At 51.4% G+C, this 22815-nt stretch overlaps 5 protein-coding genes across 5 annotated transcripts; all 5 read right to left on the bottom strand.

Moving 5' to 3' along the window:
• Positions 1 to 340: 340 nt before the first annotated feature.
• On the bottom strand, positions 341 to 1727 carry LOC140263093 (class II histocompatibility antigen, B-L beta chain-like). The gene is made up of 6 exons (XM_072357839.1): positions 1625 to 1727; positions 1146 to 1415; positions 778 to 1059; positions 587 to 697; positions 487 to 510; positions 341 to 412 (listed from the first exon to the last, which is right to left on the bottom strand). Exons 1-6 carry the CDS (start codon positions 1725 to 1727, stop codon positions 399 to 401), a joined length of 804 nt encoding a protein of 267 aa, XP_072213940.1. The 3' UTR covers positions 341 to 398.
• Positions 1728 to 2068: 341 nt separating this feature from the next.
• LOC140263020 (killer cell lectin-like receptor subfamily B member 1C) lies at positions 2069 to 5889 on the bottom strand. The gene is made up of 10 exons (XM_072357752.1): positions 5886 to 5889; positions 5648 to 5668; positions 5394 to 5414; positions 5272 to 5292; positions 5141 to 5161; positions 4743 to 4929; positions 3244 to 3410; positions 3013 to 3167; positions 2386 to 2495; positions 2069 to 2312 (listed from the first exon to the last, which is right to left on the bottom strand). The coding sequence occupies exons 1-10, from the start codon at positions 5887 to 5889 to the stop codon at positions 2186 to 2188; spliced, it is 834 nt and encodes a 277-aa protein (XP_072213853.1). The 3' UTR covers positions 2069 to 2185.
• Positions 5890 to 6847: 958 nt separating this feature from the next.
• Positions 6848 to 8671, bottom strand: LOC140263094 (myelin-oligodendrocyte glycoprotein-like). The gene is made up of 4 exons (XM_072357840.1): positions 8370 to 8671; positions 7685 to 8026; positions 7222 to 7326; positions 6848 to 6909 (listed from the first exon to the last, which is right to left on the bottom strand). Exons 1-4 carry the CDS (start codon positions 8467 to 8469, stop codon positions 6848 to 6850), a joined length of 609 nt encoding a protein of 202 aa, XP_072213941.1. The 5' UTR covers positions 8470 to 8671.
• A 1652-nt stretch (positions 8672 to 10323) lies between these two features.
• Positions 10324 to 14651, bottom strand: LOC140263019 (myelin-oligodendrocyte glycoprotein-like). The gene is made up of 11 exons (XM_072357751.1): positions 14552 to 14651; positions 13858 to 14199; positions 13387 to 13491; positions 13029 to 13049; positions 12398 to 12418; positions 12267 to 12287; positions 11771 to 11791; positions 11645 to 11665; positions 11378 to 11398; positions 10750 to 10770; positions 10324 to 10538 (listed from the first exon to the last, which is right to left on the bottom strand). The coding sequence occupies exons 1-11, from the start codon at positions 14649 to 14651 to the stop codon at positions 10324 to 10326; spliced, it is 909 nt and encodes a 302-aa protein (XP_072213852.1).
• A 2515-nt stretch (positions 14652 to 17166) lies between these two features.
• LOC140263114 (killer cell lectin-like receptor subfamily B member 1C) lies at positions 17167 to 19794 on the bottom strand. The gene is made up of 6 exons (XM_072357865.1): positions 19678 to 19794; positions 18828 to 18926; positions 18348 to 18482; positions 18117 to 18271; positions 17491 to 17600; positions 17167 to 17417 (listed from the first exon to the last, which is right to left on the bottom strand). The coding sequence occupies exons 1-6, from the start codon at positions 19748 to 19750 to the stop codon at positions 17291 to 17293; spliced, it is 699 nt and encodes a 232-aa protein (XP_072213966.1). The 5' UTR covers positions 19751 to 19794; the 3' UTR covers positions 17167 to 17290.
• Positions 19795 to 22815: the final 3021 nt, after the last annotated feature.

Here is a 22815-nt window from a genome sequence, read left to right as displayed (position 1 = left end):
ACAGTGCCGCCTATGGGGCTGCGAGGACCGAAGCAATGCTGTTTGCTCGCAGGAAACGCTTCTTCGATGCTCTCCACCACTCCTACATGTACAACTGACCAATTATTTCCGGTCATTTGATGTCATTAAAGAGTATATTTGGTTAAAGGACCCAAACCACCTTCTGGTACTGAACGGAACAGAAGAGCACAGACCGCCCGCTTCCTTCCCCTGCCGTCGCACATCAGAAGGTCCCCATGGATGTGCAGACAACGGGACAGCGTCGGAGCGGCTTCTTCTTGGGGAGGGCACGGAGCGGGCGATGCGGCGGCAGGGAGGGATGGTGGGGGGGCAACACGAGGGAGTGCCGAGGCCGGGAGTGCGGGGGGTGCCGGTGGAGCGTCTCGGCGGAGCAGCAGCTAATTCAGCATCCCTGCGGGGAGACGGGCAGAGCTGAGCCCAGCTCGGGACCGGGAATGGGAAAGGGGAAAAGGAACGGGACGTTACCTGGAGCGGCAGCCACGGGTTGCCCTGCAACACAGCGAGACAAGGTCAGAGCTGTCGTAACCCCCTTCCCACAGGCTCAGCCCCGCTCCCCAGCGCTCACCTTTCTGACTGCGCAGAAACATGAAGAGCCCCAGCGCCAGGAAGACGAGCCCCAGCACGAAGCCCCCCACGCCCGTCAGCATTTTGCTCCTGCCCGCGTCCGACGGCGGCTCTGCGGGGACGATAACGGGGGCTCAGCACAGGGGAACGACCCTTCCGCCCTTCCCCCCCCTCCTCGGGGTCGGGCCTTACCCCAGTGCTGGCTGATGGGTTGCGGCAGGCTGGCGTGCTCCACCCGGCACTCGTAGCTGTCCCCGCGCCGCGGGACGGTCTCCAGCACCACCAGCACCTGGTACGTCCAGTCCCCGTTCTGCATCACGTCCGTGGACACCACGCGCTCCGTCTCCTCCCTCCCGTTCTGGAACCACTTCACCTCGATCTCCGCCGGGTAGAAGCCCGTCACGTAGCACGCCAGCCGGTCGCTCTCGCCCAGGGAGCCCGACTGCAGCGCCGAGACCCTCACCTTGGGCTGCACTGCGGGGCACGGCGGCAGCGCTGCGGACCGACCGCCACAGCGCGGCGCCTGCCCGTCCGTCCGCGCTGTGCCCCGCCGCACTCACCGCTCCTCTGCACCGTGATGGGCTCAACCTCCCCGTAGTTGCGCCGGCAGTACGTGTCCACCTCATTCATTCGAAACTCCAGTTCCTCGGTCTGGCTGTTCCAGTCCTCAGCATTCTGCTCTCCCAGCGTTGTATCGGCCACATATTTCCCCACGTCGCTGTCGAAGTGCACGTACTGCTGCCCGTTGTAGATGTACCGCTGCACCGATCTCACCCGCTGGGTGCCGTTGAGGAAGTGGCACTCCGCTATAAAAGCATACTGGAAGAACGCTGCGGGCAGACGGCACGGTCAGGGCTCACAGACGCCCCCCTCCAGACCCCCCGCCCCCTCCCCGTCCCCGCTGCCCCCCAACCACTGCTCTCCCGACCCCGCCTTCCATCCCTCCGTTGCCCCGAGAACCGCGCACGGCCAGAAGGGCTCCGGGGGTGTCTCCAGGGGGGGACGCAGCGCCGTCAACGCGTCGCGGCTCCGAACTCACCCGAGGGCCGCTCCCAGCTCCCAGCGCTCCCAGCTTCGGGAATGGACTGGGCCAGCAGTGCCACCAGCACGGCCACCGCCGCCGGGACAAGACCGCTCCCCATGGCTGCTGCCGCCCGACGATGGGGGACCCGGCACCCTACGCCAGCACCCAGCCCGGGGCCGGGCAAGAAGGGCCAATAAGGGGCGGCGTCGCGGGGAGGCTTCACCCGTCTCCAGGCAGAGCTGGGATCAGCGGTAGTTCCTGACACTCTGTCCCCGTCCCACCATCCCATGGGAAATGAAGCAGAGTGGGAACGGGCCAAACAGATGCATTCTGCGTGAACAGTAAGCCATGATTTATTCATTCATGTATTCATTTTGGCAACAAATAACACCGGATGATGAGCTGATTGCATTAGTGCATACAGTGATGTCCCCCCGTGTGCCCGGGCAGTGCTGGGCTCTGCACGCCCCAAACTCCTTCCAGAGCCGTATTGCAGAGCTTCACCCCAATGCTTGGGGCTTTTGGGGTGGGCACACAGCAGGGGGAGGGGCTGCGTTCCCCTCCATCTCCTACACATTATGGCTGGAGACGTCGAGGTTCTTTCTGGCAGACCCACTCGTGTTCACCGTTACACTCATCCTCCTCCACTTGGCTGTTCTTGAAGGTCCCGCAGTGATTCTCCACCACGGGAAGGTGACCAAAGCTGCCAAAGAAGCCTGTTGGCACCCAAAACACCCGCCTTGAAGGAGGCAGGCAATGCTTGCACAAACACTCACTCTGTGCTGTTGAAGGACGACTTGTCCACCCATTGCCATTCATTGCCGGACACTTGTAATCCAATCCACACCGGCTGATTCCCCACACCTGCCATTTCCTTCAGCTCCTCCTGTAAAAATGGCACCAAAATCCTTCTGCAAGGGGCTGCTGGGGTGCAGGGCCACCAAGTCTGCCTTGTTGGATCCCCAGCAGATGGGATGCAGACAGCAGCCATGCATGGAATGCTGCCTGGCTCTCATGTAGCTCAAGGGGTGGGAATGGCTTCAATCCAAGATGGTGGCACTGCTGTGACCACCTGAGCTCTGCTTCCATCCTTCATCCTGTTGGAAGGGTGGGAAGGGGACACAACCCCCATGTGCCCACCCCGAACCTCAACCCTGATGCTCTTATATACTAACGAGCCCAACCCCAATGAGCCTGATCCCAACCCCATGTGCCTACTGCCATGTGCTGACCCCTCACCATAAAGGCCATCATCCAGACCACAACCCCTCTGCTGATGCTTCAGCCCCATTTGGGTTTGGAAACATTGACCCTCCTGCTGACACCCAGTCACTCCAGAGCACTTTTCTCCCACCAAACCCACACGTTTCCAGGTCCCTTCCAGTTCCCTGCTCTATGCTGACCTTTTCTGCCACGTTCCGGAGCACCACCAGCTGAGACTGCTGATATTCACACTCCTTTTGAGCTCGTGTCCAGATGCCCTTTTCCATGGAAAGCCCGTAGCATCGGTCCCCTACAAGCCTCCAGAACTGGGGGCAGAGCAGGCAGGCAGCAGGGGCTGGAGAGAAAGAGCCGTCAGCATCTGCAGGTGGGAGAAATCCCAGCCAGGAGGATTGCCTTGGCAAGGCCATTACCTGCAGAGCTGTTCCATGTCTGTTGGCAGAAGTACTGCTCAATGGAGCTCTTCTCACTCAGCTCCATCCCATTCCTCCCGCTGGGCTCAGGGCAGTGCAGGGCAGCGCTTGGAGGTGGGGATGTTTGCTGAAAGACTTTGGGGCACAAAGTGGGCTGAGACGTGGCCCTATGGGGACAAGCCCATGGAAAGCAAGCAGGGTTGGGCTTGGATCCTACAGCTCTAGTGCAAACCCTTTCTAGTTCTGGTTGCATTCAGTCAATTCAGCCATATAAAATCATAAATCATAACCATTGCTTTATCCCCCACCCAGATATAAGCATGGGGTGTTTCTCTCATTGAGTGCTGCTTTGGGATTGCTGGGTGATCACCCCAATCCCATTGCAAAGCCCCAACTCGGCTTTGGGCAGCAAGAGCTCACTCTCTAGTTACTCGATGCGAACTTTTAATAATTGATTTTCACGATCAATATCGTTTGATCTCATCTCAGCCTGATTTAAGGCAGTTAGTAAGGGCCAAGCCACTGTGGATGCGGCCAATTGTCCTTCTGTGGTGGTAAGTATATCTTTATGCAATCCTTGAAAATATTTGGTTAGACGGAATGGGGACATATTGTCCACCACCCGTAAAGGACCCCATTGTTCAATAATAGTTGCAACTTGGAAATACGGGGATCCCATAAATCCTGGGATTTACCCAGGGAGGATCTTTCCTAAGGGGGTAACTTTCTACCCCTTGAACCAATTAAACATATTCCATAAGAAAGATATCTTTTTTCCGTATCCACAGGCTGCTCCCTGGCTCACCAAATGTAAGGTCAAATAATATGTAGATGGTAAATATACAAAAGGTAAAGGAAAACCCACCAAAATCAATGCCTTGGCTGGAAAGCTGGGGCAATCTCCACCAGGGGGCAATCTCCAAGAGATGCTGCCTCAGTGGGGGTCAGCCCTTAAATGAGGTCTTAGTGGAGGTGAAGTTGAGCTCCACCCCTTCCAGGAGCACAGCTAAATTACGCTCACCTGTGCTCCCACAGCTGACCCTACACTTGCCTCAGCCGATTAATCAGAGGTTCTGGCTGTGATTACCAATTTCCCATACAGCTTGTTATCCCATGGAGCCCATGTTGCTTTGGTGCCAGGATGAAGACTCAGCCTGTTCCGTGGAACCAAACCCCCAATAACTGATAACAATCAATGATCGATAAACACCAGCAGGTATCCTTTATTACATTACAAAAGAGAATAGTTTTAACACCCAAAGCAGTTCTCTACCTCTGGTTCTGCATGCTTTCTTGTGTTTCCAAAACTGTTGTGTACACATTGGATTTTCACAAACCCTGATACACGATCACACTATTTCTCGACTTGTCCATATCTTATCCAGGCTCTCTGCCTTCCTCCTGTATTCTTCCTTTCTTTGTTTATTTTCTTGCAATTGGATTTGAGTTGGAGGTCGCACATCCTCATCTCAGTGCTCCCTGGAGCAGCTTTGGCTCACAGAAATGCAGGGTTCTCACTCAATACAGACTCTGGCTCCTCTTGGTCCTGCTGTGGGTTTCCTTGCTGGCTTGGACTTATCGTGGGTATCTTATCCAAATTATCCTGTGCAATCAGTGGTCTATGATACTTAACTTCTGTGGCTATGACGCGCATGTTATCTCTTGGTCGTCTTCTGGATGATTCTTCTGGAACAGAAAAGCAACAGATGCTGAGGTGGGACAGCCTGTCATCCCATGGGAAACCCCACATTGCTTTGGGTTGGGGAAGACTCACCAGATGCTTCAGTATGTTCCATTGGAAGAGAGAAAGAAAATCAACATGTGATGAGAGGAACATCTCATCCCACAGCTGACACAGATAGGACCCCTTCTTTTTAATTTGGATAGGAGCACTCACCCAGCTTAGCAACTTGTTCCTCTGCAAAAGAAGTAAAAAGTAATGCATGATGAGAAGGCTCAGATGATCACCCCATGACTGATTGCATGGGAATACCACAAATCTCTTTCATTTTGGAAAGGGAGACTCACCCAACATCGCATCCCTTCTCTCTGCAAAGAAAAGCAGAAACAACACATGGTGAGAGGAACAGCTCAACCAACATCTCACACAGGAAGACTCCAACATTTTTTATTCAGGAGGAGACACTCACCCATTTCAGAACTGTGGTCCTCTGGAAAAGAAAGAGAAAAGCAACACAGGATTATAGCAGCATATCAACCCACAGCTCACACAGGGAGATGCTTTTATTTCTACTTTGAGAGGGAGGACTCACTCAGTTCTGCAGTGCATTTCTCTGCAAAAGAAACAAAAAATAAATATGTGATGAGAAGGGTCAGATGATCATTCCATGGTTGATCCAATGGGAAGAACCCACGTTCCTTCAGTATAGGGAGGGAGACTCACTCAGATCTTCAGCAATTGAATCTGTAAAGAAAAAGCAGGAACGGTCCATGATGAGAAGAACAGCTCATCCCACAGCTCACACAGTGTATTTAATTGGGGAGGGGAGACTCACAATAAAATCCATGACGTATCTCTGGAAATGGAAAAGAAATGCAGTACATGGTTAGAGGGAAATTTTCATCCCATATGCTGTCTCTTGGGAAGAACCCGAATTCCCTGTTTAGTAACTGCAACTTACTCATATCACGATTCCAATTGTCTGCAAAAAAGAAAGAAAAATCTCTGCTTGATGAGGTTGCATAGTTTGTCATCCCATGGCAAACTCCATGGTCCACTGTTTTGGAAAAGAAGACTCACCGAATTTATTAGTTATTTCCACTGGAAAAGAAAGAGAAAAGCAATGCACGATGAGAGGAACGTCCCATCCCATGGCTCACACAGGCAGAGCCCCCTTTTCTTATATGGAGGGAGTTCTCACCCAGTTCTGTAGTCAGCGTATCTGCAAAGAATCAAATGAGAAATGCACGGTGAGAAGGGTCAGACATTCATCCCATGGCTGATCCCATGGGAAGATCCTAAATCTCATTGGTCTGGGGAGGGTGACTCACCCAACTTTGCACCACTACTCTCTGCAAAGGAAAAACAGAAATAATGTGTGATGAGGGGAACAGCCCATCCCACAGCTCACACCGGTAGAACACAGTAAAAAATAGGACTGTAAAGGGAGACTCACTCAACATCGGAGGTAGTTTCACTGGAAAAGAAAGAGCAGAGCACCGTGTGGTCAGGTGAGGCAGTTGCTCATCCCACAACTAATGCCATGAGGAGACCCCAGATTCCCTCAGTATGGGGAAGGAGACTTACCCAGCATTGCATCTTTTCTCTCTGCAAAATGGAAGCAAAAGAAATGCATGGTCAGAGGAAACATCTTCTGATCTCATGGCTGCTACCATGCCCAGACCCCAAATCAGAAAAAGATCTGGGAAAGGGCCAATGAGAACTAACATTCCAAGAAGGAATTAAACCAATAGAAAGGAACAGATTGGGCAAGAGTTCTACATGTGGATCAATCAGGATGAACACATCCCATTAGCCCAGTGCATCCCACAGCACCAGTACATCGCATAACCCCAACACATCCGAAGGCCCCAATGACCCCGTGGCATAAACCCAGCACTCTGCAGTCTTCTATCAGTTCCACTAAAGGGACTTTGGTGGTGGAAGGAGCTGGAAGGACTCACTCAGCTCTCTGCTCTGTGTCACTGGAAAACAAAGCAGGGGAAGATGTGGTCAGTGGGGCAGCTTGGTTTGTTTAAATGACTTCAAAGGTTCTGGGCTTTTCCACCTGCCACGCGGTCAACCCAAGTTCCCATCTTTCCACTTATCTCCTTTTTCCCCTTCCTTCATTCCCAAAAACTAAAGCTAAACTTTATTTAATGAACACTGGGAATCTCAGGAAAAATCCCCCTTCCTTCTCCTGTGTGGCTCCATGGAGCAGAGCTCAGCACCACCCCGATCATCCCTGTCCCTGCACAACACCTCTCTGTGCTCCGTCCCCTCTGCTCTCAGCTCACCGAACTTTCTCAGGAGAACAGCAAGGCCGACAATTGACCCAACCAGAAGTGTGATGACCACAGCCAGAGCCACCTTCCAGGGATGGATGACCTGGGAAAAGGGATCTGGAAAAAAACTCAGGACTTAGGTTCCATTTACATTCCCGTAAGTGGAAAAGCAAGACTGTCTTGGGAGATCTGGGAACCCAAGGGGGCAGAAACCAGGGAGCAGAGACACACAATGGAAGCGTCCCCAGCTAGGCACAGTTGGAGGAGAAGCTCAACATCTTGTGCCCACAGCCACTGAGGCACGAAGAAAGCCATCCCAGAAACCCATCCCAACCACTTCATCCATGCAGATCCATCCCCAAATCACACCGTGCACCCGCTGCAACTCCAGAATCTCATGGGGCAATTCAGCCCAAACCTCTTCCAAAGGCTGCTGTCCTTCAGATCTCCATCCATAGACACCCCAGCCACTGACCTGACACCTCCAGGTTCAGCATGTCTTCTGCATAGGCATCACCTTCTTGCACAACACAGCTATATGCGCCGGTGTCAGAGGAGCTCACTGCAGTGATGCGCAGATCCAGGTTTCCATCAGACAGGCCATCCCTGAGAAGTTCTGTCCTCCCTTTATATTCCTCCATCTGCTCCAGGTCCAATCCATTTTGGTAGTGGTGCACAAGCCCAGCAGATCCGTGCTTGATCCATCTGATGTCTGAGCTCCAAGCATCCTTGCAAGGTGACAAACGACAGCGCAGCACGACGTCCTGTCCCACGATGGCAGTGACATGATCGTTTGGCGCCACCACTGTGAGCTGGGCTGGGCAATGAGAAGGGCACAGAGAGATGGTGAGATGGTGACTGTGTGAACATGGGGACATGGAGCGGCACAGGGTGAGTGGGTGTGTGCTCCATCCCATGTCAAAGCACTGGAGAGGGAGCAGGAGGAAGTAGGGAAGGAATCCTGGGGGTGGGAGCCCACTTACGTGTGGTGGAGGTGGAGAAGAGACAAAAATAGGACCCAAAATCACATGTTTCATGAAAGAACAGAAGTGAAAGAGAAACCCAAGCATGGCTGGGCTTGGGTAGTCCTTGCCCCACAGCCGCTCCCTGGACCCAAAGCAACACCTGTGCCAGGCACAGCAGCCCCACAGGACCCCTACCTGATCCCAGATGGAGGAGGTGCAGAGACACGAGATGAGCCAGGAGGGTCCTCCAGGGATGGGAGAAACTGGGGTGTCTGCAGCCCAATGTGAAGCCCATCTGTGCTGGAGGAGAGGAGGGGGGAAGGAGTTGGGGAAAGGAGAGAGAGGAAGGAGACTGAGAAGGAGATGGTGTAGGAAATGGTTAAACGATGAGAAAAGAAGACATGGAAATGAGGTGGAGAAGGAGATGGAGAAGGAGTTGGTGAAGGAGATGATGGAAATGAAGGGGAAGAAGATTTGGAAAGAAGATGGGGAAAAGTTTGGGAAGGATGTGCGTGAAGAAGCTGTAGGGAACTGAAAGGCTCCGAGGGTTACAGCCAGCAGTGGAGGAGGGGATGGGGTCACTCAAACACGAGTTCCATGAGCACAGCCAGCACTGCCTTGGGCAGTGCCGGTGCTCCTCACAGGATGCGGGGCAGAGCAGGTGACCCCCCAAAAGGATTTCCCCTACAAGGAGCCCCACAGAGACAGAAACCCCTCACCTGAGCTGCAGGAAACTCACAGCTACGCCCAGCTTCTACCTTTGTTCTGCTCCAGGGTGTGGTAATTACCTCTGATGAACTTTACCCCTTTGGCAACAGAGAAAACGGTTGGGAACCTCTGAACACCGACATCCCATTGCTGTTTCATGTACAGCCCTGGGGCTCTGCAGCCACCACCGCCAGCATGGAGCCAGAAGAAGCATTGCCATGGCACAGCTGTGGGCTGCACTCCATCAGCTTTATCTGAGCCATACCCAAGGTGTGATGGTTTCTTTGGTAAATAAGAATTTGTAATTAACCAACCATTAATGCAGGAAGTATCGAATCTTTGCCCCCATGAGCAACTCTTCCCCTGGTGAATGGTTTGTGGGGACCAAGAAGGGTTTGTGGGGAAGGTGGGCAATGGCTCGGTGCACTCAGTGCATGCAATCTGGATTGCTTTAATGAAGGAGAGCTGTAATGGCAGGGAGTGAAAGGAAGAGGGCTATCCCCTGGGATGTGTGCTGGAGGCATTTTAGACTCCAGGCTCATACAGCAACTCCCAGCCGAGCCACAAGCAGCTGGATGAGCTCTTGGTTAATGGTTACCATCAGCACAGCGGGATGAGGAGCACGTGGCTGAACCGCCAGGAGGATTCTTTTGGGCAGCTGTTGCTTCTTTGGGTGTACAGTATGAGCGATGGGGGTAATTGTGAATGAGAGGCCCCCCCACAACCCCTTTTGGGGCTCACGGGGTCAGCTCTGAAGTGTGGGGCAGTTCCCATAGCACCACGATGGGACACTAAGGGCTGCCATCACTGCTTCCCCGCTGAGGAAGGATGGTGTGTTGGTTTTTAAAGTTACTCTTATAGATATTTATTTTTCTTTTCAGTATCCTTTATTTAATTTTCTTGGTTTTGTGTATTTTTTGTCGACTAATATCTACCTTTTTATCTCCCAGGAGCAAGCCCTGTTCTGCTGGGAAGGCAATGCGTGGTAAGAAGGCTCACCTTATTATCTCATGGAGCCCACGTTTCTTTGGTGCCATGATGAAGACTCAGCCTGTTCCATGGAACCAAACCTCCAATAACTGATAACAATCAATGATCGATAAGCACCACGAGGTGTCCTTTATTATATTACAAAAGAGAATAGTTTTAACACCCAAAGCAATTCTCTACCTCAGCTTCTGTGTGCATGCTTACATTAACAAAAGCATTACATAATTCATTGGATTCCACAAACTCTCATACATGATCACACTATTTCCCAACATGTCCATATCATATCAATATATCAATATAATATATATATATATTATATATGTTATATATATAATATATCAATATAATATATCAATATCAATCATATCATATCTCTGCCTTCCTCCTGTATTCTTCCTTTCTTTGTTTATTTTCTTGCAACTGTATTTGCATTGGAGGTCGCACATCCTCAGCTCAGTGCTTCCTGGGGCAGGTTTGGCTCAAGAACTGCAGGGTTCTCACTCAATAGAGACACTGGCTCCTCTTGATCCTGCTGTGGGTTTCCTTGCTGGCTTGGACTTAGCGTGGGTTTGTTATCCTGTGCAATCTGTGGTCCATGAAGCTCATCTCCTGTGGTTACTGCGAGGCACAGCCCATCTCCCAGTGCTCTTCTGGATGGTTCTTCTGGAGAATAAAGAGAAAAGCAAGGGATGCTGAGGTGGGACAGCCTGTCATCCCATGGGAAACCCCACATTGCTTTGGGTTGGGGAAGACTCACGAAATGCTTCAGTTCTTTCCACTGTAAAAGAAAAAGAAAAGCAACAATTGATGAGAGGAACATCTCATCCCACAGATCCCATAGGAAGATCCAAGTGTTTTTGGAGGGGAGACTCACCTATCTCTTTACAGTCTTTCTCTGACAAAGAAAGAGAAAAGCAGTACATGGTCAGAGGGGACTTTTCATTCCATACACAGTCCTTTGGGAAGACTCCAGATTCCCTCAGTTCAGTGACTGCTACTTACTCAGCTGTGTACTCTGTATCTCTGCAAGAAAAATAAGGAGAAAGCATCACATGATGAGGTGTGACAGCTCGTCACCCCATGGGAAACCCCATATTCTTTGGGTTGTTGGATGAAGACTCACCCACTGCTTCAGTTCGTTCCACTTGAAATAAAAAGAAAAGCAGTGCATGATGAGAAGAGCATCTCATCCCACAGCTCACACAGAAAGAACCCCTTCTTTTTAATTTGGGTAGGAGCACTCACCCAAATTTGCAACTTCTTCCTCTGCAAAAGAAGTAAAAAGAAATACATGATGAGAAGAGTCAGATGGTCACTCCATGGCTGATCACGTGAGAAGGCCCCAAATCTCTCTGATTTGAGAACGGAGACTCACCCAATGTTACATCCCTTCCCTCCACAAAGAAAAGCAGAAAGAATGCATGATGAGAGGAACAGCTCATCCCACAACTCACACAGAAAGAACCCCCCCATTTTTAATCAGTTTGGGAGAGTGGACTCACCAAGTTTTACAACTTGTATCCCTGCAAAAGAGAGACATAAGCATTGCATGATGCAAAGGGTCAGATTATCACTCCATGGCTGATCCCATGGGAAGACCCCAAATCTCTTAGGTTTAGAGAAGGAGACTCACTCAACACTGCATCCCTTCTCTCTGGAAAGAAAATGCAAAAAAAAAAAAAAAACAAAAAACACGATGAGAGCAACATCTCATCCCAGAGCTCATGCAGGGAGACCCCAGCATTTTAAATCTGGGAGGGAGGACTCACCCAGTTCTGCAACATGTTTCTCTGAAAAGAAACCAAGACATACATGATGAGAAGGGTCAGATGCTCATCCCATGGCTGATCCCATGGGAAGACCCCAATTTCTTCAGTGCAGGGAAAGTGACTTACTCAGCATGACAGCACGTGAATCTGCAAAGAAAAAGCAAAAACAGTGCGTGATAAGAGGAACATCTCATCCCACAGCTCACACAGGCAGTCTCCAGTGCTTTTAGTTCAGGAGGGGAGACTCACAAATAAATCCATAACGTATCTCTGGAAAAGGAAGAGAAATGCAGTACATGGTCAGAGGGGAATTTTCATCCCATATGCAGTCCCTTGGGAAGACCATGCATTCCCTGTTTAGTAACTGCAACTTACTCAGATCAAGATTCCAATTGTCTGCAAAAAAGAAAGAAGAATCTCTGAGTGATGAGGTTGGGTAGCTTGTCATCCTATGAGCAACTTCATTATCCATTGTTTTGGGAAAGAATACTCACTGAATTTTTCACTTATTTCCACTGGAAAAGAAAGAGAAAAGCAATGCACGATGAGAGGAATGTCTCATCCCATGGCTCATACAGGCAGAGCCCCCTTTTTCTTTTCTTATATGGGAGGAAGTTCTCACCCAGTTTTCTGGCCTGTGTACCTGCGAAAGAAACAAATGAGAAATGCACAGTGAGAAGGGTCAGACTGTCATCCCATGGCTGATCCCATGGGAAGATCCTAAATCTCATTGGTTTGGGGAGGGTGACTCACCCAACTTTGCATCACTTCTCTCTACAGAGGAAAAACAGAAACAATGTGTGATGAGGGGAACTGCGCATCCCACAGCTCACACTGGTAGAACATGGTAAAAAATAGGATTGTAAAGGGAGACTCACTCAACATCGGAGGTAGTTCCACTGGAAAAGAAAGAGGAAAGCACTGTGTGGTCAGGGGGGGCAGCTGCTCATCCCACAGCTGATGCCATGGGGAGACCCCAGATTCCCTCAGTATGGGGAAGGAGACTTACCCAGCATTGCATCTTTTCTCTCTGCAAAACAGAAGCAAAAGAAATGCATCGTCAGAGGAAACAGATTCTGATCCCATGGCTGCTGCCATACGCACAACCCAAAAGTTTTTGTTCTGGTAAATGGCCAATGAGAACTCACATTCCAAGAAGGAATTAAACCAATAGGAAGGAACAGATTGGGCAAGAGCGGATCATGTGGATCAATCAGGATCAACACATCCCATTACCCCAGTGCAACCCACAGCACCAGTACACCCCTTGACCCCAACACATCCCAAGGCCCCAAAGATCCCATGGCATAAACCCAGCACTCTGCAGTCTTCTATCAGTTCTGTTAATGGGACTTTGGTGGTGGAAGGGGTTGGAAGAACTCACTCAGCTCTCTTCTCAGTGCCACTGGAAAACAAAGCATAACACGAGGTGGTCAGTGGGACAGCTTGGTTTGTTGGGATGACTCCAGAGGGTCTGGGCCTTTCCACCTGCCCCGCAGTCCAGCCATTATCCATTATTATCCGTTATTATCCGTCTAACCACCAACACCCCTTTCCTTTTTCCCCTTTTTCCATTCCCAAAATAAAGGCAAACATTATTTAATGAGAAATATGGGAATCTCAGGAAAAATCCCCCTTCCTCCTCCTGTGTAGCTCCATGGAGCAGAGCTCAGCACCACCCCGACCATCCCTGTCCCTGCACAACACCTCCCTGAGCTCTGTTCCCTCTGCTCTCAGCTCACCTTGCTTCCTATGGAGAAAAGCAATGATGACAAGTGACCCAACCAGAAGTGTGACGACCACAGCCAGAGCCACCTTCCAGGGATGAATGTTTTGGGAAAAGTGATCTGAAAAAAAAACATTAGGAAAAGGGCTCCCTTTTCATTCCCATCAGAGGAAAAGAAAGACTCAGCCTTGGGAGATCACGGAAACCAAAGGGGCAGAAACCAGGGAGCACTGGAGCACAATGGCAGCATCCACAACCTGGCAGAGGTGGAGGAGCAGCTCAGCATTGTGTGCCCACAGCCACTGAGACACGAAGAAACCCATCCCAGAAACCCAACCCAACCAACTCATCCATGCAGAAACATCCCCAAATCACACTGTGCACCCACTGCAACTCCAGAATCTCACGGGGCAATTCAGCCCAGACCTCTTCCAAAGGCTGCTTGTTCAAAGGCAGCTCTCTCACCATGGACACCCCAGCCACTGACCTGACACCTCCAGCTCCACCACAGCTTCTGCATAGTCATCACCATCTTGCACAGCACAGATGTATGACCCACTATCGGCGAAGCTCACTGCAGTGATGAGCAGATCCAGGTTTCCATTAGACAGGCCATTCCTGAGCAGTTCTGTCCTCCCTTTATATTCCTCCATCTGCTCCAGATTGAAACCATTTTGGTAGTGGTGCACAAGACCAGTAGACCCGTTCAGGAACCACCTGATTTCTGAGCTCCAAGCATCTTTGGATGGGGACAAATGACAGCGTAGCACGACGTCCTGTCCTATGATGGCAGTGACATGAAGCTTTGGTGCCACCACTGTGAGCTGGGCTGGGCAATGAGAAGGGCACAGAGAGATGGTGAGATGGTGGCTGTGTGAATGTGGGGGCATAGAGCGGCACAGGGTGAGTGGGTGTGTGCTCCATCCCATGTCAAAGCACTGGAGAGGGAGCAGGAGGGAGTAGGGAAAGAATCCTGGGGGTGGGAGCCCACTCTCAGCATGTGGTGGAGGTGGAGAAGAGACAGAAATTCGTCCCAAATCACACGTTTCATGAAAGAACCGAAGTGAAAGCAAAGCTCAAGCAGGGCTGGGTGCTGGGCTTGGGTACTACATGCCCCACAGCTGCTTCCCGGCCCCCCAGCAACACCTGTGCCAGGTACAACAGCCCCACTGGACCCCTACCTGATCCCAGATGGAGGAGGTGCATAGACATGAGATGAGCCAGGAGGGTCCTCCAGGGATGGGAGAAACTGGAGTGTCTGCTGCGCGATGTGAAGTCCATGTGTGCTGGAGGAGGGAGAGAAAGGAGACTGAGAAGGAGATGGTGGAGGAGATGGAGTAGAAGATGGATAAAAAATGGTTAAACGATGAGAAAAGGAGATTAGAGAAATGAGTTTGTGAATGAAATGCAGAAGGAGTTGGTGATGGTGATGATTGAGAAGGGGAAGAAGATTTGGAAAGAAGATGGGGAAAAAGTTTGGGAAGGATATGCAGGAAGAAGCTGTAGGAGATCCTCAGCAAAAGATGTATCCTCTGCATTCCTTCACTTCATCGTCGGAGTGGGGGGGGAAGGGTGAGCGAGCATGGCGGGTTGTGGGTGTCACTTCACCCATGTGGCGGGAAGGATAGGCGTGATGAAGTCAATGATTGGTCAAATAAAAGGGAAGCTATTGAGAATAGAAGCCTGTCATTTCCTGTGGGGGTGGAGGCATTTCCTGTTACCGTTATATGGGGGCCCGGTCAGGGGTGTCCCGGGGCTCTAATGGGCTCGTTTGGAATTGGAAGTGGATGCTTGGGCTGAGATCGCCTTGGACATTGAATGCACTTGAGTCACTAGTGGCACAGGGTGCTCTGCTCAGATTGACTGATTAAAGCAATTGAGGGCGCTGATCTACCCCGGGCCGTGCATGATCCGGTCATAGTGGACTGCCTTAAGCAGTGGCATGTTGGTCTGACAAGCAGGCAAATGCTACAACACAGGTGATATCAGATCTTTTGATGGACGTGGGTAAGATCAGACATGCAGTCCTCCAGAATAGGGCAGCTATAGAATTTGTCTTGCTTGCCAATGGACATGGTTGCCAAGATGCTGAAGGCAGGTGTTGCTTCACCATTTAACTGTTCCACCTCACTGATGTCTGTATGCAGTTATTGGTCCTGACCTGGTTATTGGTCAGTTACGCAAAGCAGATCATGAAGAATGTGCAGCTCAGTTCAGCAGGGTGAGGGGAGATGCCCAGCAGCAGAGTCCCCATGCAGGACGCAGCAGTTTTGCTGCCAGCAGCAGGAAGCAGCTTCCCCTCCTTTCCCTGCTGGGAAATCACTCCTTTTTGCTGCCTTTCTTCATGCTTCTCACCCCCGTGTTGCACACTTCTTCCAGCTCACAGCACACTTTGCATCCCCTCACACATCACTTCTCCCTCCCTCACAACCAGTGGCTCCTGCCTGCCTGCAAAGCAGCTGCTCAGCTCTCCTTTGCAGCCCTTCTTCCCACAGACCCCGTGCAAAACCACCTCCATCGTCATTCTTTCTTCCATTGGCAAGCGATGACAACAAGATCACTCATTTCTCTTCTCATGGTGAAGATGGGAAGGGGGTTCAGCAGAAGCTCTCCATTGCAGTTCTAGAGCGCTGTCCCAAAGCTGCTCCTATCCCTGCACAAAAGGTGAACCATTTTTGTAGGGGGAGGGTCCAGGATGTGGTTGCGGTGTGAACAAAGCCAGCCTGCTGTTATAATTCACTTCCTTCCTGCTGCTTTCATTTCTGAGGGCTGAACGGGCAGCACGGGTAGACAGCAGCATGGGTCCAAGGCTTCTATGTCTTCTATGGAAACAGAAGTCAAACAAAACTATCCAGAGATCCACGAGATGAAGGAAATCAATATTGATGGAGTAATGTGGAATACCCAGCAAAAAGTAAAAGGCAAAAAAGGGGGAAAAAAGAGCAAAATCACATCTGCTCTCTGCTCCACCAGGTCCAAATCAAGCAGGGTGAGAAGGAAAAGCCCCCACGTGCAGCTGCTCATCATTCCTTTGTAGGCAGTGCTGGAGATCCTCGTCTTCCTCCTGCTGTTTCAAGTGATAAAGGTGTGACACCAAGCATCCCTATGATGAGGGTACCAATATTTTGGGTATAGAATGCGGGATTTCAGGGTTTTCAAAGAACCTTGAGATGCATCCCCAGCAAAGACCCAATCCTACAAAAGGTGGCACAAATGTTGTACCCTAAACTAGGCGTTCCTCAACATTCCCAACCATTCCAAAGGCATCACCCCATCCTGCTTCATCCCATTCCCCCCAAATTAGCAGGATGGAAAATTAATAATAACAATAAATCCCACTCTTCCGCTCTTTGCATCTCAATGGCCCAATTTTCCCCTATTATGTGGCCCAGCTTCCATTCTGGAGTCTCTACCAAGGGACTCTCCCTAATTATGGGACAGCCCTATGGAACTCCAAGGCAGAGCTCCTGCTGAACCCCCTCCCATCCTCACCATGAGCAGAGAAAGGAGTGATCCTGTGCTCACTGCTATGGGTCTCACCCCACACCTGGCACTGCTCCTTCAGGGTCACCTCTGTGATCCTGGCTGAGTCCCCATCCCTTCCAAGATGGATTTCCTATTGCAGGAAGACCAAGGAAGCGAAGCAGAGTGGGAAGGGGCCAAACAGATGCATTCTGCTTGAACAACAAGCCATGATTTATTTATTCATGTATTTATTATGGCAAGAAATAACACAGGATGATGAGCTGATTGCATGAGTGCATACAGTGATGTCCCCCCGTGTGCCCGGGCAGTGCTGGGCTCTGCACGCCCCAAACTCCTTCCAGAGCCGTATTGCAGAGCTTCACCCCAATGCTTGGGGCTTTTGGGGTGGGCACACAGCAGGGGGAGGGGCTGCGTTCCCCTCCATCTCCTACACATTATGGCTGGAGACGTCGAGGTTCTTTCTGGCAGACCCACTCGTGTTCACCGTTACACTCATCCTCCTCCACTTGGCTGTTCTTGAAGGTCCCGCAGTGATTCTCCACCACGGGAAGGTGACCAAAGCTGCCAAAGAAGCCTCTTGGCACCCAAAACACCCGCCTTGAAGGAGGCAGGCAATGCTTGCACAAACACTCACTCTGTGCTGTTGAAGGACGACTTGTCCACCCATTGCCATTCATTGCCGGACACTTGTAATCCAATCCACACCGGCTGATTCCCCACACCTGCCATTTCCTTCAGCTCCTCCTGTAAAAATGGCACCAAAATCCTTCTGCAAGGGGCTGCTGGGGTGCAGGGCCACCAAGTCTGCCTCGTTGGACCCCCAGCAGATGGGATGCAGACAGCAGCCATGCTTGGAATGCTGCCTGGCTCTCATGTAGCTCAAGGGGTGGGAATGGCTTCAATCCAAGATGGTGGCACTGCTGTGACCACCTGAGTTCTGCTTCCATCCTTCATCCTGTTGGAAGGGTGGTAAGGGGACACAACCCCCATGTGCCCACCCTAAACCTCAACCCTGATGCTCTTATATAGCAACAAGCCCAACCCCAATGAGCCTGACCCCAACCCCATGTGCCTACTGCCATGTGCTGACCCCTCACCCTAAAGGCCATCATCCAGACCACAACCCCTCTGCTGATGCTTCAGCCCCATTTGGGTTTGGAAACACTGACCCTCCTGCTGACACCCAGTCACTCCAGAGCACTTTTCTCCCACCAAACCCACACGTACCAGGTCCCTTCCAGTTCCCTGCTCTATGCTGACCTTTTCTGCCACGCTCCGGAGCACCACCAGCTGAGACTGCTGATATTCACACTCCTTTTGAGCTCGTGTCCAGATCCCCTTTTCCATGGAAAGCCCGTAGCATCGGTCCCCTACAAGCCTCCAGAACTGGGGGCAGAGCAGGCAGGCAGCAGGGGCTGGAGAGAAAGAGCCATCAGCATCTGCAGGTGGGAGAAATCCCAGCCAGGAGGATTGCCTTGGCAAGGCCATTACCTGCAGAGCTGTTCCATGTCTGCTGGCAGAAGTACTGCTCAATGGAGCTCTTCTCACTCAGCTCCATCCCATTCCTCCCGCTGGGCTCAGGGCAGTGCAGGGCAGCGCTTGGAGGTGGGGATGTTTGCTGAAAGACTTTGGGGCACAAAGTGGGCTGAGACGGGGCCCTATGGGGACAAGCCCATGGAAAGCAAGCAGGTTTGGGCTTGGATCCTACAGCTCTTGTGCAAACCCTTTCTGGTTCCGATTGTATTCAGTCAATTCAGCCATATAAAATCACATATAAGCAATGCTTTTATTGCCCACCCAGGTTTAAGCATGGGGTGTTTCTCTCATTGAGTGCTGCTTTGGGATTGCTGGGTGATCACCCCAACCCCATTGCAAAGCCTCAGCCTGGCTTTGGGCAGCAAGAAGGTGTTTTCTGCTCAGAAGAGCTTTGGTTTCCTGTGCAGCGGATGTGGTTGGGATCTGGTCACTCACCCCACACGCTGAGCCCCACCAGCAGCAGCAGCAGCAGCAGCAGCTCGAGCATGCAGGCTTTCAGGAAGATCTGGTGCCAGTGGGGGCACACGGTAGGACCTGGAGTAGTCCATCAGTGTGAAAAATGACATTTGGTTTATAAGAAAATATATTTTTAAGGCATTTAAATCAATTTCCAAGTCAAATCTCTTTAAATAGCTTCTACGTTGGCCCAGAAGTTGATGGCTGCTTTGTTTCCTCCAAAATTTGAGGCCCCCAGACCCTTCCTATTGACTCCCATGCTGTGTATAAGCAGAACATGATGGCACCAGTTCTTTATCTCTTCCAGTTCTGGACTTCCCAGACCCTTCCCGGTGGCTCCCAGTGGTTCCCAATGGGGAAGGAGGTGGTGCAGAGGGCTGACAGCAGCAGGCAGCACGGGATGGGCTCCCATTGCAGGTGGGTTGGACACAGGGACATCGCCTCCATGTGTGGTTTTGGAGGTGGGGAAGGCCCTGCAGGTCCCATAGAGCACGGGGTAGAAGCTCAGCAGCCCCCAGGCCTTGTGGAACCAGCCAGCTGTGGGGCAGCTGGTGGCTGGCAGGACTGGCATCTCTGCAGCCCTCGTGCCACATGGATCCAGGATGCCTTTGACACCATCTCATGCATCGTCTTCCATTGGCTCACATTGGCCATCCCAATTTGGGCTGATTTTGGCCCCAAACCATCACACCTCTGGCCATTCCCAGGCTTCCTACTCCCCCAGCCCTTCCTTCTCTCCCCTACACCAGCCATGATCGACCCGCAACCCAAACAACAAGAGCCCAAACCCAGCCTGCAATGAGCACCCACCACACAAAGCACCCCTTACCGCGCTGCCGCTGAGCAGGAGACCAACAGCCCATAGGATGCCTTGAATCAGCGCTCATCATTTCCTCATCCATGGCTCAGAAGTTCAACACAACGGCCCCAAAATCACAAAGTCCTGCAGCAACTTCTTGCTTGGTGACCAACCCGCCTGCGTCCACTGCCAGGAAATGGCATTGACTGCGCTTGGTCGTCTTGGTTTTGCCTTCAGATCACAACAGAAGCAAACACCAACACAACCAATAGGGGTAGATGCAGCCCCGCAGCCTTTCCCTTTGGGGCGCCACGGCCCATGGCTCATCTTGCAGCTCTCTGAGGGATGGAAACACCTCTGGGTTCAGCGGTGGCAATGAGCAACATGATGCTGAACAGTGGGGTAAGCAGCAAGGATCTGGGAAATCACTGCTAATAAACACCTAAATGTACACATAAGAAAGCAAAGAAATCAAGCTGGGATAGTTGAGGGGTCAGAGTGTATTGGCTGCTAATCAGGGTGGGGGCAGGAAGGCGATATGTGCTGATTCTCCACCAGCCTGTGGCTCAGCAGCTTGAATAGCGGAAGGGATGGATTTGATTTGGATTGGGCAATCCCATTCCTTGCCAATGGAAGAAAGGATGGAGATGGAGGTGGGTTTTGCACGGGGTCTGTGGGAGTAAAGGCTGCAAAGGAGAGCTGAGCAGCTGCTTTGCAGGCAGGCAGGAGCCACTGGTTGTGAGGGAGGGAGAAGTGATGTGTGAGGGGATGCAAAGTGTGCTGTGAGCTGGAAGAAGTGTGCAACACGGGGGTGAGAAGCATGAAGAAAGGCAGCAAAAAGGAGTGATTTCCCAGCAGGGAAAGGAGGGGAAGCTGCTTCCTGCTGCTGGCAGCAAAACTGCTGCGTCCTGCATGGGAACTCTGCTGCTGGGCATCTCCCCTCACCCCTTCCCCATCTGCCCTGCTGCCTTTTAATGGAAATCCCCCTTGAAAAAGCCCATTTTACAACCATTTCTGTTTACATCCAGCATCAGACGGACACAGGCAAATGGTTGGGGTCAGCAGGGAGGATTTGGGGTTCTATCTTTTTGCTGAGCCTTGATTTGAGTCAATGGGGATAATCCCATTGCAAGGGGAGGGGGGTGTTTAACTGCAGGGGGTAACAATGAGTGGCAATGGGAGGTGATGTGATTGCATGGGGGGAGGTGGGGGGTGGGAACCTCTGTTTTTCCCCATAGACTGGGGCTGATGTAGCTGTTCTTGATGATTATTTATGGGGGGAGGATTCTAGGGGAAGGCTTATCCATATATTACACTGTATTTACATTCAGGTCTCTCTCCTTGCCTATCCCTGCCAATGCTGGCACTTCTCCTTGCTGTCTTCTGCATGACCATCATGGCCACAGAGGGAGGAATGTTGTTTCCTTTCAGTCACTTCAATGAGTTTTAGCACCCAGAAATGGATCCTTAATGGGTCTCTGCTTGTGGGGCGCTGCTGACACTATTCCCCGGTCCCACCGCCCCACGGGGGTCCCCACGGCCCTCGTCCCACCAGATGGTCCCCCATGATATCACCACGGTCATTCAGTGTTCACCCCACTGTATGGCTGTGGTCACCCAGTGTTCTCACCGTAATGATGCCGCTTTGTGACCCTATTCTCATCCCATACTCCCCCTTTTTGTCCCTCTGCCCCTTCATGGTCTGCTCATGGTTTACAGACCTGTCATCAGGCCATGTTAAGCTCATGTTCCTACAGTGTTGCCTTCATAGTGACCTCACCATCACCCAATCATGTCCCCAGTGGGTCCCAGATATCCTCAATGCAACAGGACGTGGCCATTCCCAATGCCATCCAGCTGTCCATGCAGCATGGCACACAGATGTGCACATGGGATGGGATCCAGCTGTCCCCACTGTCATGCTGATGCCTCCGTGGGTTGGGAAATGACCATCCCTGATGTCACCCAGATGTCCACGTGTGATGGGACCTGCTCATCCCTCATGGCATCCCAACGTCCAGCCTCTGATGGGATCCCAATGTCACCCAATCCTCCTGCTGAAGGATTCCGCTTCTGCTGAACCCCCTCCCATCCTCACCATCAGCAGAGAAAGGAGTGATCCTGTGCTCACTGCTATGGCTCTCACCCCACACCTGGCAATGCTCCTTCAGGGTCACGTCTGTGATCCTGGCTGCGTCCCCATCCCCTCCAAGATGGATTTCCTATTGCAGGAAGACCAAGGAAATGAAGCAGAGTGGGAATCAGGAAAACAGATGCATTTTGCTTGAACAAAACCCCTATGAACCAGAGCTGCATATTCTTCTTGCTCTGCTTTGTGTAACTGACCAATAACCAGAACTGGACCAATAACTGCATACAGACACCATGGTGGTGAAACAGTTAAATGGTGAAGCAATGCATGCATTCAGCTTCTTGGAAACCATATCCATTAGCAAGCCGCTCTATTCTGGAGGATCGTGTGTCTACATTTGGCAGCATGACAGACCAACATGCCATGAGCAAACGCCAGCTGCATCCAAGCGGTGTGACATAAAGCAAGAACTGTTTCCCTAAAGAACAAGATCTTCCAATCAGATTTCTTGGAATGCCTTGCCAAGCACGGTCACCACAAGTTAAGAATAGCCCTAGTGGCAATGCTTTGGCCACATCGGAAACATGGGCCTAATTCAGAGGGCCTGGATGTTGAATTGGCTGCTACCATGACCTGGGAAAGAGCAGCAACAAGACCCTCCCTCGTGAGTCAGAGGAGTAGCCTTTTGTTTGTCCAAGATAAACCTGATTATTTCCCCTGGGGTTGATATTTCCCCAGGTGCTGCTCGGAGCAGATCTCATATACTTTAATGTGATCTTTGCTTAAAGCAGTCCACTATGACCGGATCATGCACGGCTCGGGGTAGATCAGCGCCCTCAACTGCTTTAATCAGTCGATCTGAGCAGAGCACCCTGTGCCACTAGTGACTCAAGTGCATTCAATGTCCAAGGCGATCTCAGCCCCTTCTTCTCGATAGCCTCTACCAGCCGAGCAACTGCTTTTGCTGCCAAAGGGACCAACTGGAGCCCAGGGCACCCCTGACCAGGCCCCCGTATAACACTACTCCTCAACACCCTAACACCATTAACACTTACCATCCTCCTCACCCTCATCAT

This window comes from Excalfactoria chinensis, chromosome 27 (assembly GCF_039878825.1).
Source record: "Excalfactoria chinensis isolate bCotChi1 chromosome 27, bCotChi1.hap2, whole genome shotgun sequence".
Lineage (NCBI taxonomy): Eukaryota > Metazoa > Chordata > Aves > Galliformes > Phasianidae > Excalfactoria > Excalfactoria chinensis.
The sequence above is the reverse complement of the archived record's forward strand: the minus strand, read 5'-3'. Positions and strand labels throughout refer to the sequence as shown.

Excerpts from the sequence above, each read along its gene's own strand:
- LOC140263093 (XM_072357839.1), bottom strand. The coding sequence starts at position 1,727 with ATGGGGAGCGGTCTTGTCCCGGCGGCGGTGGCCGTGCTGGTGGCACTG. Across the intron at positions 1,060-1,145 it reads CATCACGGTGCAGAGGAGCG|TGCAGCCCAAGGTGAGGGTC; the intron begins GTGAGTGCGGCG and ends CGTGCCCCGCAG. Across the intron at positions 511-586 it reads GTTTCTGCGCAGTCAGAAAG|GGCAACCCGTGGCTGCCGCT; the intron begins GTGAGCGCTGGG and ends GCTGTGTTGCAG.
- LOC140263020 (XM_072357752.1), bottom strand. Across the intron at positions 2,496-3,012 it reads TCCGGAACGTGGCAGAAAAG|GAGGAGCTGAAGGAAATGGC; the intron begins GTCAGCATAGAG and ends CCATTTTTACAG. Across the intron at positions 2,313-2,385 it reads TCGTCCTTCAACAGCACAGA|CTTTGGTCACCTTCCCGTGG; the intron begins GTGAGTGTTTGT and ends CTTCTTTGGCAG.
- LOC140263094 (XM_072357840.1), bottom strand. The coding sequence starts at position 8,469 with ATGGGCTTCACATTGGGCTGCAGACACCCCAGTTTCTCCCATCCCTGG. Across the intron at positions 8,027-8,369 it reads CCTCCTCCATCTGGGATCAG|CCCAGCTCACAGTGGTGGCG; the intron begins GTAGGGGTCCTG and ends CTCATTGCCCAG. Across the intron at positions 7,327-7,684 it reads GCTGAACCTGGAGGTGTCAG|ATCCCTTTTCCCAGGTCATC; the intron begins GTCAGTGGCTGG and ends GTTTTTTTCCAG.
- LOC140263019 (XM_072357751.1), bottom strand. The coding sequence starts at position 14,651 with ATGGACTTCACATCGCGCAGCAGACACTCCAGTTTCTCCCATCCCTGG. Across the intron at positions 13,050-13,386 it reads TTTTCTCCATAGGAAGCAAG|TGGCACTGAGAAGAGAGCTG; the intron begins GTGAGCTGAGAG and ends TTTGTTTTCCAG. Across the intron at positions 11,666-11,770 it reads TTCACGTGCTGTCATGCTGA|AGAAACATGTTGCAGAACTG; the intron begins GTAAGTCACTTT and ends GTTTCTTTTCAG.
- LOC140263114 (XM_072357865.1), bottom strand. The coding sequence starts at position 19,750 with ATGGATGAGGAAATGATGAGCGCTGATTCAAGGCATCCTATGGGCTGT. Across the intron at positions 18,272-18,347 it reads GACATGGAACAGCTCTGCAG|CCCCTGCTGCCTGCCTGCTC; the intron begins GTAATGGCCTTG and ends CTTTCTCTCCAG. Across the intron at positions 17,418-17,490 it reads TCGTCCTTCAACAGCACAGA|CTTTGGTCACCTTCCCGTGG; the intron begins GTGAGTGTTTGT and ends CTTCTTTGGCAG.